This window comes from Mercenaria mercenaria, chromosome 1 (assembly GCF_021730395.1).
Source record: "Mercenaria mercenaria strain notata chromosome 1, MADL_Memer_1, whole genome shotgun sequence".
NCBI lineage: Eukaryota > Metazoa > Mollusca > Bivalvia > Venerida > Veneridae > Mercenaria > Mercenaria mercenaria.
In genome coordinates, this window is record NC_069361.1 from 42,625,585 (window position 1) to 42,638,356 (window position 12,772).

Sequence of the window (12,772 nt, forward strand, 5' to 3'; positions counted from 1 at the left end):
GTCTCAACTAACTAGCAACAGCCATGGCCATGTAACTCTTCTCTTAAATTACAATTTATGTTAAGACTTTATAAATTATATATATAGTAGCTATAGTCCATCTGGAAAAAGAGCTTTATAAAACCTGAAAGTTACAATCTAATCCTCAAATCCCAGCACGAAATATTACATTATTATTATATTCTAGATATAATTTGGTTATAAAAAAAAAATTTGTAGGCAATAAATAAATGTAGATCAGGTAATTTCGCATAAGTTTTACTTTGCCTTTTGACACACAAGAGACAATTTTCGTGTTGTTAAGAATTCATGCTTCCTGTTCCTTTATTCTTCTGGAATATTAAAAAGCACTGAAGACAAGAAAACAAGTGCTTTTCTCGGTATAAAGCATCTGCCACACATTCTCAATACTTACTTCAAACACTGCACCCAAATCCTAGTGTAAACGTTACCCACACAGTCATTTGGTCCACGAAAAAATGATTTGGGCAGTGTTTGAAAAAAGTATTGAGAATGTCAGGTGGATGTGTTAATTATTTCAAGCCTTAAAATTCAAGGAAAGCATTCGTTTTCTTTCTTGATGCTTTTATATTATCAAAATCAGACATGTTATAAGGAAAATATAAGCAAAAGTGTTACCTAAATTGAGGGATTTTTGCATGTGTACAATATCGAAATGTCATGTGGGTTGACTACCATGAGCTGGCGCATTTATCTCTTTGTGAATATTAGTGAAAATAAAACCATCATGAATATGACCCAATCTACAGTTATTAACTTCATGTACGGACATATAGAGAAGTAGGATAGGAATAATTACCTTCTTTCCCTTGCCACTGGCTGGTTGAGGCAGTCTCATTACTTCTAACGGCCAGTAACGACACTTGGCAATCTTATCCTGGAAACTGCAATTGCATAAAATTTACTTATAAATAACAGCCCTATAGTTAATATCTCTTTCACAAATATTCTCAAGATGTTTCTTTTCAACTTATTGATCAAGGATGCATTTTTCATTAACTTCAGTAAATACACTAATTAAATCTTCCAAATAGCTTAAATGGTAATTTATTTTTCCTTATTCAAGAATGCTTTTTTTGTCTGTCTAAAATGCTGAATAAAAACTTTAGTTCTGCAATACTGCAGAAGTTGCTAAACGCGTTCAAACTATATTTTTCTCTGCGAAACACAACCTTAATTCTAATGAATTTTTTATACACTTTACCTCTTTACAGCACTGCCCTCGAGGTATGACCTCCGTTCTGTATTCCAGGTGCACCTATTTTTCTCCTGTTCTGCCACCGTTCTGTGTTCTCTGTCATCTTTTCCCCGAAAATCCCCATCCTCATCTTCTATAGCATCTTGTGCAATAAATCTGAAATATTCAATTCCATGTAATAAATATAATAAAAAGTCGAAAAGATATTTTTTAATGTTATCACTCACTATACGAAAAGTTCCGCCTAGAAAAATTTGAAAAAAACAACAAAAAACGCCTAAGTTATAAGGCGAGTTTCCACTTACTGCAATTCCAGTATATATTACATGGATTCCACCTACAAGCAGGAATACACAGTGAAATAATGCAAATTTTCTTAGGCGGAAACCAGTTAAAAATTCCGCCTAACCAATATCTAGCAGGAAAAACATCTGTCTAAAAAATCCATCTAGAGAATTCATTAGCAGTAAAAAATAAATCCACCTTAAGAAATTCTGAACAGGAAAAAAGTCTGCCTAAGAAAAAACTCTATGTATATAGCATAGTAACAAAAGTACCAATTTGATGCACACAAGATGGCATATGTATATAGACTCTTAGTATGTATATAGTATATAGTAAGAAAAAACAAAGTCCCATAACTCCCATGCACAACTAGGGTTGGTACTGATCACTTGTGTGACATTTCATTAAATTGTGTGCAAGGGTTCCGGAGATTAGGCGCTCACAAGATTGCATATGCAGACTGAGGAGAGTTGGTGTGCACAAGATTGTGTCTAAGGATGGACAGACAGATGGATGGAAAGACAGACAACCTGAAACCAGTATACCCCTCTTACAACTTTATTGTTCAGGGGGTACAAATATAAGAATGTACATAGTTGTACTATCAGTAGTCTAGCACTTTGAACCATACATTAAATATATAGATGTTAACAATACTGGTTTATCATCAGTATTCAGTATCAATTATTGCTATCTGTTAATGTAAATACTCCAGTCACTGATACCACTCTAGACTTTGATAGAGCATGGTACATGTTTTTAAACTTAATACCTGCCAAAGATATCATATTTCATATTGACCAAAACATTTAGAGACAACAAAGATATATTTGTACAACTTTAACACAGTTATGATTTTTTAACTTCGAAGTCTATAAAAAAATGTTTTTACAGAAAAGGAATTAAACTGATGAATGCAATATTCAAGAAGATATAAATCTTAAATCCTGTTGTGAGAAAGTAATAAAATTGGTATTTGGATAAAAATGGCGGCTAAGGGTAGTGACAATGCATCGGATGAAATAATAGGTACCAAATGCTCTGTGTGTGCTGGGAAAAATATAACACGAGAAGCTGAAAAATACTGTGTAGAATGTCAGGACTATTACTGTATACCGTGTACAGACATGCACAAAGCTTTCCCGGCATTGAGAGTACACAAATTGCTGAATAAAGCAGATTTCAGCACACATGGTCTACAGTCTTCATTACCGTCTTTTCCAACAGAGAGATGCCCGATTCATAAAGCCAAATTTTTGGACATGTTCTGTAAGAACCATGATGAGGTTGTGTGTGCCACTTGTGTAGCTATAAATCACAGGTAAATACTTTGAGATTAAGTAGTCTTTAAAGGTCACATACTGTAAAATCAGATTTTTATGTGGAGGATTTTTTTTTTACTTTACGGATATTCAACAACAAAATGATCAGTTATCACCGAGAAGAAGTTAAACAGAAATAATTATTTTATTTAAGAAAAGGTAAGCAGAAGATAGGATAGTATTCATACAGTTAAATTGTGAGGCATATTGATTCAAGTGATCATTAAATTTTGTATTTCCAAGTCGTAATGACAGTGAAATCATCTACATCATGGGGACCACCCTTACAGAAGCAAGCCTCTGTGGCGTACATGCTGCGTATTTGCTGTGTATATGCCGCGAACACAGTAGTACGCCAGAGGAGTACATTTTACATACACCCAATGCCGCGTACATGCCGCGTACTATTTCGACGAGTACACAGCATGTACGCAGGAGGTCACTAGTACACTTCAAGTACGCAGCACAGACTCTGAAAATTTAAGGAGTACACTGCATGTACGCAGGAGGGACTTGTACAAGAAAATAGTACACTGCATGTACACCGCAGATACTTTGAAATTTGTGCAGTACACTTCATATACGCGGGAAAGACTTGTACAATTTCTTTTTGCATTTATACTTAGTTTTTTTTTATAAGTTAAAGTCTGAAGTAAACTTCATATACGCGGGAGGGACTTGTTCATTTTCTTTTGGTGTTTATACTTTGAATTTTTTTAGGTAAAAGTCTGAAGTACACTTCATGCAGGAAGGATTCGTACATTTTTTTTTTTTTGGAAGCAAGAACTTGATTTCCGAGTAACTTTTATCTTAGTAGCATAGAATAGTTCAGATTACCGGTATTCCAAACAATGAAAATTTGCCAAACTATTTGCAATGTTCATTTGTGAAGCTTACATCTTAGTGATTTCTGAGCTGCACCATGCATGCAGTGTAAAAATATATTCTTTTTCATTTTGAATTAATCCTGGAGCTTTCTAACTTGGATAATTGAAAAGCCTTATTTGAACTTTGTTGCATTACATTTTGTAATACATGAAATAATTACCAAGATAATGCCTCAACAGCGCCCGAATCAGAAGAATTAATAGCTCTCACTGTTATTTGAATACTCTTAAGCAAAACACCATTCTATCATGTTTTATAAAGGCTTTAATGCTCATTATGTTAACTCATTAAGGACTCACCAAATTAAAAAGTTGTTCATCGGATTTGCCGCTCGTATATTTTCAGAATGTTTTTGGCTAATTGCGCTCGCCCCATTGGAAAAAATCAATCCAAAATTTTTTGGTGCGCTACTTTTTACGGACGTAAAAGTGTATAAATGCTTATATAATTCCAGTCCTAGATTGTTCTCAGATGGATTTTAATCAAAATAAATACGTACTACGCACACATCGTCTATAATAAATCATAACACTTATATTTAGTTGCATTAAAGTTGTTTCCCCTTGATGCAGTTACGCCATTTTCTTCAAATGTTTACCAAATTACATGCTACAAAAATTGATTTATTTCATTGAAAAGTGGATGAAGAAAAGCATACTAATTTATTTGATAACATCAATCTACATTATTTTGGTAAGGGTAAATACTTATTGATGCATGTCACTTATCTTTTTTCTGTTTTTTTCTGTCCAAATGATCAGCATTTGTATACGAAAGTTGGTGGGGTAAGGAATTTACATTATCACAGCAGTTTCGCCACAAGAGTACACAGCATGTATGCAGCAGGAGTACACAGCATGTACGCCGCAGGACTCGGGCCAGAAGTACACAGCATGTACGCCGCAGGAGTACACAGCATGTACGCAGCAGGTGTACACAGCATGTACGCCGCAGGGGTAGTACACCGCAGGCTCATTTGCATGTGAAAAGTGTATGTGCCGCGTATATGCTGCGTACTATTTCCCACCTACTAAATTCCTCCAGCGTACATCCTGTATACTATGTAGTCCACAGCATGTACGCACAAGTAGTACGCAGCAGAGCTCATTTGCATGTCAAAAGTGTACTACAAACGTACTATCGGTGTATGTGCGGTGTATATCCTGCGTACTATTTAAAGCCTTTGATTTCAGTACACATCATGTACGCATCATATACGCTGTATGTACACAGCAAGAGTACGCAGTAAGCCTTTTTCTTCTGTAAGGGCAAATTCTGTGGTTTTGACCAAACATCTATTTCATGGGGATATAAATTCATAGATTTTGACCTCTGAACATAAAATGAATGGGAGTTTCACTGGTTCACAGGGGACTTAATTTTGTGGATTTTGACCTTTGAACATGACGTAAATGGGAATTTTCCTAGTTCATTGGAATTTAATTTTGTGGATTAACTCCACCTTAAAATCCATGAAAATCAGTCCCCAAAGAATATCTTTGATTTCACAGTAACTTATATGTTAGACATATCTGGTGTTAATTTTACATCAAAACTTAATGCACAGACATGTAACCTGGCTGAACATGATGATAAATTTCATTCGCCAAATTTTAGCTTCATAAATATATCGGAGACTACCCAATCAGGTGTCACTTTTTCTAGTCTACTATTATCATACAAAGATATATATGAAAATAATTCAAAATATAGGAAAATATAGTGTGTCCTTAAAAGTATAGGAAGTCTATCATTTAAAATACAGGAATTGATTAACAGGCTGTGTATGTCATCATAATACAGTTATTCTTTTTTTTTTCAGAACTTGCCAGGATATACACTCTATTCTGGATGAAGTTGATAATCTATACAAACAATCAGCTTCTGATCAAACCAAGAAACAACTCCTTGTAGCAAAAATGGATGCTGAGGATATAAAGAAAGCCAAACAGCAAATCCTCAGTGAGCTAAAGAAACAAAAGCAGAGAGCAACTGATTCTATCATAAACTACAGAAAAGAACTGGAGGCTGAGCTCAAGAGACTTGAATCGGAATCAATCAAGGAAGTTGATGCACAGTATAGTAGTATGGAAAGTGATCTACAGAGTGAGATCAAGGAAGCAGAGCAACATATTGATGACCTGGAACAATCTGCTACCAAGCTGCAAAAGTCCAATGGAAATAAAGGCCAAGAATTTGTTTGTGTCAAAACTGCTCAGAAAAAAATTCTTACAGCTAAAAGTTCTCCAAGTAAAATACAAACAGAAATGAAAATGTTTTTTTCTGCTGATATGAAAATAAAAAACTACCTAAAACAATTAAAGACATTAGGAGAGCTGTCTACAGCAGAAGCAACCTACAAGCCAAGAACCACAGCATACAAAGTGAAACAGCAGAGAGATATTGATATTAAGCTTAAAGAAGACAAAGATACATGTAGAATATATGGATCCTGTTTTACTGCGGATGGCTCCTTACTGCTTGCTGATCTTGAAAATTACAAGTTAAAACGTCTGGATGTCTCTACAGATACCATACAGACCATCTAGACCTGGAGGCAACACCTATTGCTGTATGTCTAACCAGTAAACAAGAAGCTGCAGTAAGTATGAACAACAGAAGCATACAGTTTGTATCACTAGGAGACAAGATGACAACAACAAGGAAGCTGAAGATGGATCATCCCTGTGAAGGTTTGGCCTTCAATGATGGAAAATTTTTCATATCTGATCAAAGCAAAACAGTTTATATTCATGATATAAGTGGCACCATGTTACATAAAATTACGACTGACAAATCGGGCAATCCAATTTTCAGAAGCACTAGACATATTAGTATGAGTACAAACAGAGACCGTGTGTATGTGGCTGATTACAACGAAGGTGTAATAACTCTAGACATACAGGGAAATTATCTATCAACATTTACTGATCCTAATTTAGTTATTCCTCAGGGAGTATGTACAGATAAGAGAGGAAACATACTGGTCCTTGGGTGGGGATCATCAAATATTGTCCAGGTTAAGGAGGATTCAAAAGCAAAGTTAGGCACCATCAAAATAGAACAAAATCCATCATCAGTCTGCTTTAATCCTCAACAGAACAAACTAGCTGTAACTCTTGAGTGCAGCAATAGCATAAAGGTCTATGAGCTGGAGTAAGATACATTTACTGCTGCTGGCATCACAACAATGAATAATTTGTATAACTTTTAAGTCACTACGACACAAAGCAAGACATTATTTAATTTGCAATGTCAAAGATAACAGGTAACACATCATTTACAATAAAATATCATAAAACTAGAGCCATCACTGAAGGTGATGAATGTACTCCTTGCATGCACTGACACAGTACATTGCAATTTGATGCACACAAGATTGCATAATTACGTGGACTGTACGTATATAGTATAATAGTAACAAAATAACGAAGTCCCATAACTCTGCAGAATATTTTTCTGAAAGAACCTAACATGCACCATGCACAAGTAAGGTTGGTACTGATCACATGTGTGAAGTTTCATTAGATTGTGTGCAATGGTTCCGGAGATTAGGCACGCACAAGACTGCATATGCAGATTCTATGTATATAGCATAGTAACAAAGAAGAGCTGTCACTATTAGTGACAAATGCCTCTGAAACGTGTCAAAGAATGCTACAGTTGTCTGCGCAAAATATGCCAACATAGTTTAGGTATGAATCATTTTGTGACTTTGACCTTGACCTGAGAGACTGGGGTCATAAGCGTGACACACCTTCTCAATATGGTTAACATTTGTGTCAAATTATTTTCAAATCCCTTGATAAATGGGAGAGTTATGGACCAGACAAGAAACAGACCATATTAACCTTTGACTTCTAAATGTGACCTTGATCTTGGAGCTAGGGGTATGGGTCTTGCACATGACATGTCATCTTATTATAGGGAACATTTATGCCAAGTAATTTTAAAATCCCTTCATCGATGCAGTGTTATGAACTGGACAAGAAATAGACCATGTTAACCTTGAACCTCTAAGTGTGACCTTGACCTTAGAGCTAGGGTTCTGGATCTTGCGCATGACATGTCGTCTCATTATGGGGAAGATTTATGCCAAATAATTTCAAAATCCCTTGATGAATGTCAGAGTTATGAACTGGACACGAAACAGACCCTGTTAACCTTTCTTTTCTAAATTAGTTTTGCGCATGACACATCATCTCGTTATGGTAAACATTTATGCCAAGTTATTTCGAAATCCATTCATAGATGGCAGAGTTATGGACCGGACACGAAACCGATTAACCTTTGACCTTTGACCTCTAAGTGTGACCTTTACTTTGGAGCTAGGAGTCTCAATCTTGTGCATGACAGGTTGTCACATTATGGTGAAAATTTATGCTAAGTTATTTCAAAATCCCTTCATGGATGGCAGAGTTACAGCTCGGACAGGAATTTACATGGATGCACACACAGACAGACAGTGCGATTTTAATATGCCCACCTCTGAGGGTATAAAAACAAAGTCCCATAACTCTGCAGAATATTTATCTAAAAGAACGTAACATGCACCATGCACAAGTAGGATTGGTACTGATCACTTGTGTGAAGTTTCATTAAATTGTGTATAAGGGATCGGGAGATTAGGCGCGCACAAGATTGCATATGCAGACTGTATGTATATACTATATTAACAAAAAACAAAGTCCCAGAATATTTTCTGAAAGACCCTAACATGCACCATGCACAACTAGGGTTACTAATGATCACTTGTGTGAAGTTTCATTAAATTGTGTGCATGGGTTCAGGAGATTAGGCACACACAAGATCGCATAATTATGCAGACTCTATGTATGTAGTATAGTCACAAAAAACAAAGTTCCGTAACTCTGCAATTTTTTTTCTGAAAGAACCTAACATGCACCATGCACAACTACTTTTGTTACTGATCACTTGTGTGAAGTTTCATTAAATTGTGTCAAGGAGATGACGAGAGTTGGTGCACACAAAATTGCGTCTACAGACAGACAGATAGACAGACAGACGGACTATATGCCTCCAGCATCAGTAGATGCCAGGGGCCTAAAAATATCACATTTTACTTCTGATTTACATGTCTTGTGTATTTCATATATTTAAAAGCACTTACATGCTATTCACATTAATCTGCTGTGCTCCACATAGACCAGAATTCAAACTACTGATTTGTCTGCCAAAACTGGTGCAATTTAATTCACTAATCATAAAATTCACTAAGTCCGCCTATTTTTCCGCCTAAGCCCTAAGGCAGAATACTGGTAAACTTAGCAGGATTCCACATCCGTCTTATTTTAGCAGGAAAAATCTTTGTTAGACAGATTTTTAGGCGGGTTCCTGCTTAGGCGAAATCTTGTTTAGATTTTTGTATTGAAGTTAATATTTACAGTGACTATAATTTTCATATCGAAAGAAAAAAACGAACATTATTTTTTATATAAACAACATTGGTGCTAGCGCGTTTCACAGATTTGCAAAGTCACAATGTGGTATACACCAGTCTTAACGCATAAAAAATAGCATTTAATTCATGTATATATATATACACACACAGTTTAACCTCTGTAAATGAAAATTCTAAGTAAATAACACACAGGCACAAAGACATAACAAGAGTTCGACTTACTGATCTGGCATATAAATAGCATTAGCCTGAGCAGTGGCTGGAACAGCCCATTTCTTCTGTTTATTTGGGACCTCCTTATCTATACCAGGTTTCAGTGCACCATTTGCAAACACAATTGGTGTTTCTTTCTGAAAACAAAAATATTAATGATACAGTAACATACATTAATTTTCCCATAAAACGAAAAATATAATTTGAGTGAGAAGACATTGAATTAATTTGTTACTTCTTACAATTTTATCTCTTCTAGCCTTCAATAATATTTAAATAATTTTTAGATTTTCTAATAAGAATAACTTTTTTCTTCTAAATTTGCCAATCTAATTAAACCATGGTCTTTTAAGGTTTCTGCCTTCTTATTTCCAGTAATTTTCTAACATTTATCTAGTGTCTTAAAATATCCAGCTATTTAATATTTTAAGATATAACTCTGAACTGGATAAAAAAAATATTCCTCTAACTAAATATACAATAGGGGAAACTTCCTGTATGGGGAACAGTCTACTGGTTTTCCCCTAATCCCCAAATGGGAAACTTGATGCTAAATATAGTAATTTGCTTGTATATTTTTCATGCACATGGCCTTTTGAAAGAAACTGGTAAAAATGGTGATCTGCTTTCTGAACAAGAAGCAAGTTGTTATATTAAGCATCAAGTGTCCCATTCGGGAAATAGGGAAAAACCCAGAGATTGCATAACGGAAGAAGGAAGTAGTTTTTCCTTACTGATATAAATGTAAATATAAACACTATTACATGCTCTTCAGTGAAAAAATGGAATAATAAGAGCAAAATACATCTTGTAATTTCTAAAAAAAAAAATATCAAATTTATATTTCGCTTGTAAGAAACTGTAATGTAAAATGCATAAAATTCTGTTATTTTTAACACACTAACAAGAAAAATTTGTTTGCTTTACATGTAACATCAAAATACCTCTTTTTAACACCATTTATTAAGTGGTTACCAGTTAATCTTATATTGTAATATTTGAGCGAAATATATCTTGTAATTTCACAATGAAAAATATTGAATATACAAATTAGGTTAAAACTTAAAACCAATGAAAGTTAGTATAAAATAGAAAGAAAATCTGTTTGTTTTACATGTAATGCCTGATACATTTTACTAATCAACAGCATGCCCATTCACGCACTGCAGTACGTGAAATCACGCACAAAATATCAAATGCACGTATAAAAATCACTTGTTAGGGGTACATGCACGCAGAGATTCGGAACTCCTGTTCAGCTGGCAAATCGCTGTTTATTTCATCATGCACTTGCCAATTGTTTGGTACAGTCTTAAACGCAGATCCGGTCCAGGGACATGATTATTTCGTTTCCATCACCGAATTCTCGGCGTAATTGTCAACCGCATAGAGGGGTTTCGTAAGTGTTTTAGTCAGACGTCACATGGGTCGTGTGCAAAAAAAGTATGGATACAAAATGCAAAAAGGCATTTTAGCTTTTATAAACTCAACAAAAGGTTAACAGTATTTTATTTTTGGATATTTAACTGCAATTTTGATACACATTGCATATCTGTAATAGTTTGGGCATTTATTATTGATTGGCGATTTTTATCAGTCTTCAGTTGACTGTATGTTATTTCGGACAAATCATGTTCCGTCCACAAAATCGGGAATACATGAACCGTGCTGAAAACTTATTTATATTTAGTATAATATTGGGAGGGGTCCTATGATTCAAAATTTCCTATCTTAACTTTGGAAAAACATTTTAAATTTTCTAAAATTATCTCATCTGTTATACCCCACCCACGAGAGTTCTGCATGAAAAAAAACATGTATATACAAATTTCAGTAGTTAAATAGAAAAAATTCAGATCTACCATGTATTGTACCCCCAGATTTTGAAGTGTACCCCTATTTTGCAAAAGCAGGGGGTACATGTACCCTTAACTTTAAAAATGAGTGGGCATGCTGAATTATCAACATCCAATCTTAACATTTTAACTTGTGGGTGTGCCACTCATAAAAATATAATTACAGTAACTGTTGTTCACTCTGTTTAAGATATTGTATCATTACATTATATTTCCTTTCAATTTTTAAACAAGATAATATTATAAATTGCACACATTTTGTTGCATTTAACATTAAAATCAGCTTCCCTGCCATTCTGTTCACCAGACTGAACAACTGCGACGTCATATAAGGAACGTTCTCCCTCACTATACGCGGACGTCATCAAAACAGCGGTCGGATATCATTAAGCAGTGATGACATAACTTTCGCGCCTTTCCTTTTGCTGTTCATACAAAATGAATGTCATAATTTTCAATGGAAAAGAATAGGGCGAATGTAAATATTCTGTTTAAGATATTGTTATCTTACATCAAAACACATATCAACCAGATATCTGAGGGGAAAGGTACATGAACTTTAACCTTAACCCTGCTAAATTTCTAAAATGGACTGTTCCATCATTCACTTTGGGTGTTGACTGTAAATTTACTGACTGAATAGCAAAGAGTTCAGACTTGTTCTGAACTGGTCACAAATGCAGAATCACTTGCCAGCAGGCTAAAGGTTAAATAATTGTGAAACAAACCTCCGAGGTCACTGGAACTGGAAGGGCAGCAGCGTAGGCATACTGGGCACCAGTCAAGGTCCAGGATTCTGGTGGAGAGAAGAGGCTTTCTACTGTGATTGTCATCAAGTTACCTGCATCCAGTTGGGAATTATCTACCAATGGTTCATTGACTGATAGCATCACATCCACCTCAGGCTGTAACAGAAATATAATAATATATGTATTCAAAACTACTGTAGTATTAACATGGAAACATAATAGTCATTTGTTGGAAAAGACAAGAAAAATATATATAAATCATGATAATGCTACAGTACTTTTACAAAATAACTTGGACAGTATTAATAAGTATGATTTTTTTTTATATTCCATTTGAGGTATTAAATTCTTTATGGCTTAAAGCTTTTTGTAGCCAAGTTTGAGTAACATTTTATTTTAAAAGTTTGGTACATTTTTACTAAATTAGCTGTCAGCTGTTCATAAGATATAGCATATTCAACTATTCAACAACTTTTAAATTTAACAATGGCCAAAACTTGGCAAGACTTAACTGAGTTATTTTACAAATAAAATTTTATCATGACAAAAGTCACATTTGCATGCAAAACTTCAGCTAAAATACTAGGGCCAAAATTTGTATAAATTTGAACCAGGATTTCTCTAACTTTGTGATAAATGTTTTCTATAAAGTAGTACAGTGAACTGCAATAAAAAGTTTATAAACAGGGCTGTTGTGCTAGATAAGAAGGATGTCTTGTGAAATTTTAATCCAGTACATATCGCTAAAACTAATATAAACTCATTTAATAGTCAGTTGCATTAATTCTCTAAATCGAAAAAAAGGCCATAATTTAAGA

At 34.7% G+C, this 12,772-nt stretch overlaps 2 protein-coding genes across 43 annotated transcripts in view; one reads left to right on the plus strand and one right to left on the minus strand.

Annotated features, from left to right (window-relative positions):
- Positions 1-12,772, minus strand: part of LOC123540806 (cilia- and flagella-associated protein 70-like) — a 59,936-nt gene that overhangs the window by 41,945 nt on the left and 5,219 nt on the right. For all 42 annotated transcript variants that reach the window (XM_053545278.1, XM_053545269.1, XM_053545264.1 and 39 more), the window contains exons 6-9: positions 11,934-12,110; positions 9,359-9,486; positions 1,226-1,375; positions 821-905 (exon numbers count right to left, since the gene is read on the minus strand). In XM_053545278.1, coding sequence (XP_053401253.1) covers positions 821-905; positions 1,226-1,375; positions 9,359-9,486; positions 11,934-12,110 — 540 coding nt within the window. The remainder of the gene's footprint in view (positions 1-820; positions 906-1,225; positions 1,376-9,358; positions 9,487-11,933; positions 12,111-12,772) is intronic.
- On the plus strand, positions 2,301-7,020 carry LOC123540818 (E3 ubiquitin-protein ligase TRIM33-like). The gene is made up of 2 exons (XM_045326132.2): positions 2,301-2,825; positions 5,537-7,020. The coding sequence occupies exons 1-2, from the start codon at positions 2,491-2,493 to the stop codon at positions 6,261-6,263; spliced, it is 1,062 nt and encodes a 353-aa protein (XP_045182067.2). The 5' UTR covers positions 2,301-2,490; the 3' UTR covers positions 6,264-7,020.

What these genes read in the sequence shown, in the direction of transcription:
- LOC123540818 (XM_045326132.2), top strand. Translation starts at nt 2,491, where the DNA reads ATGGCGGCTAAGGGTAGTGACAATGCATCGGATGAAATAATAGGTACC. An exon ending in TGTGTAGCTATAAATCACAG is followed by an intron (nt 2,826 to 5,536) that starts GTAAATACTTTG and finishes TTTTTTTTTCAG; the next exon opens with AACTTGCCAGGATATACACT.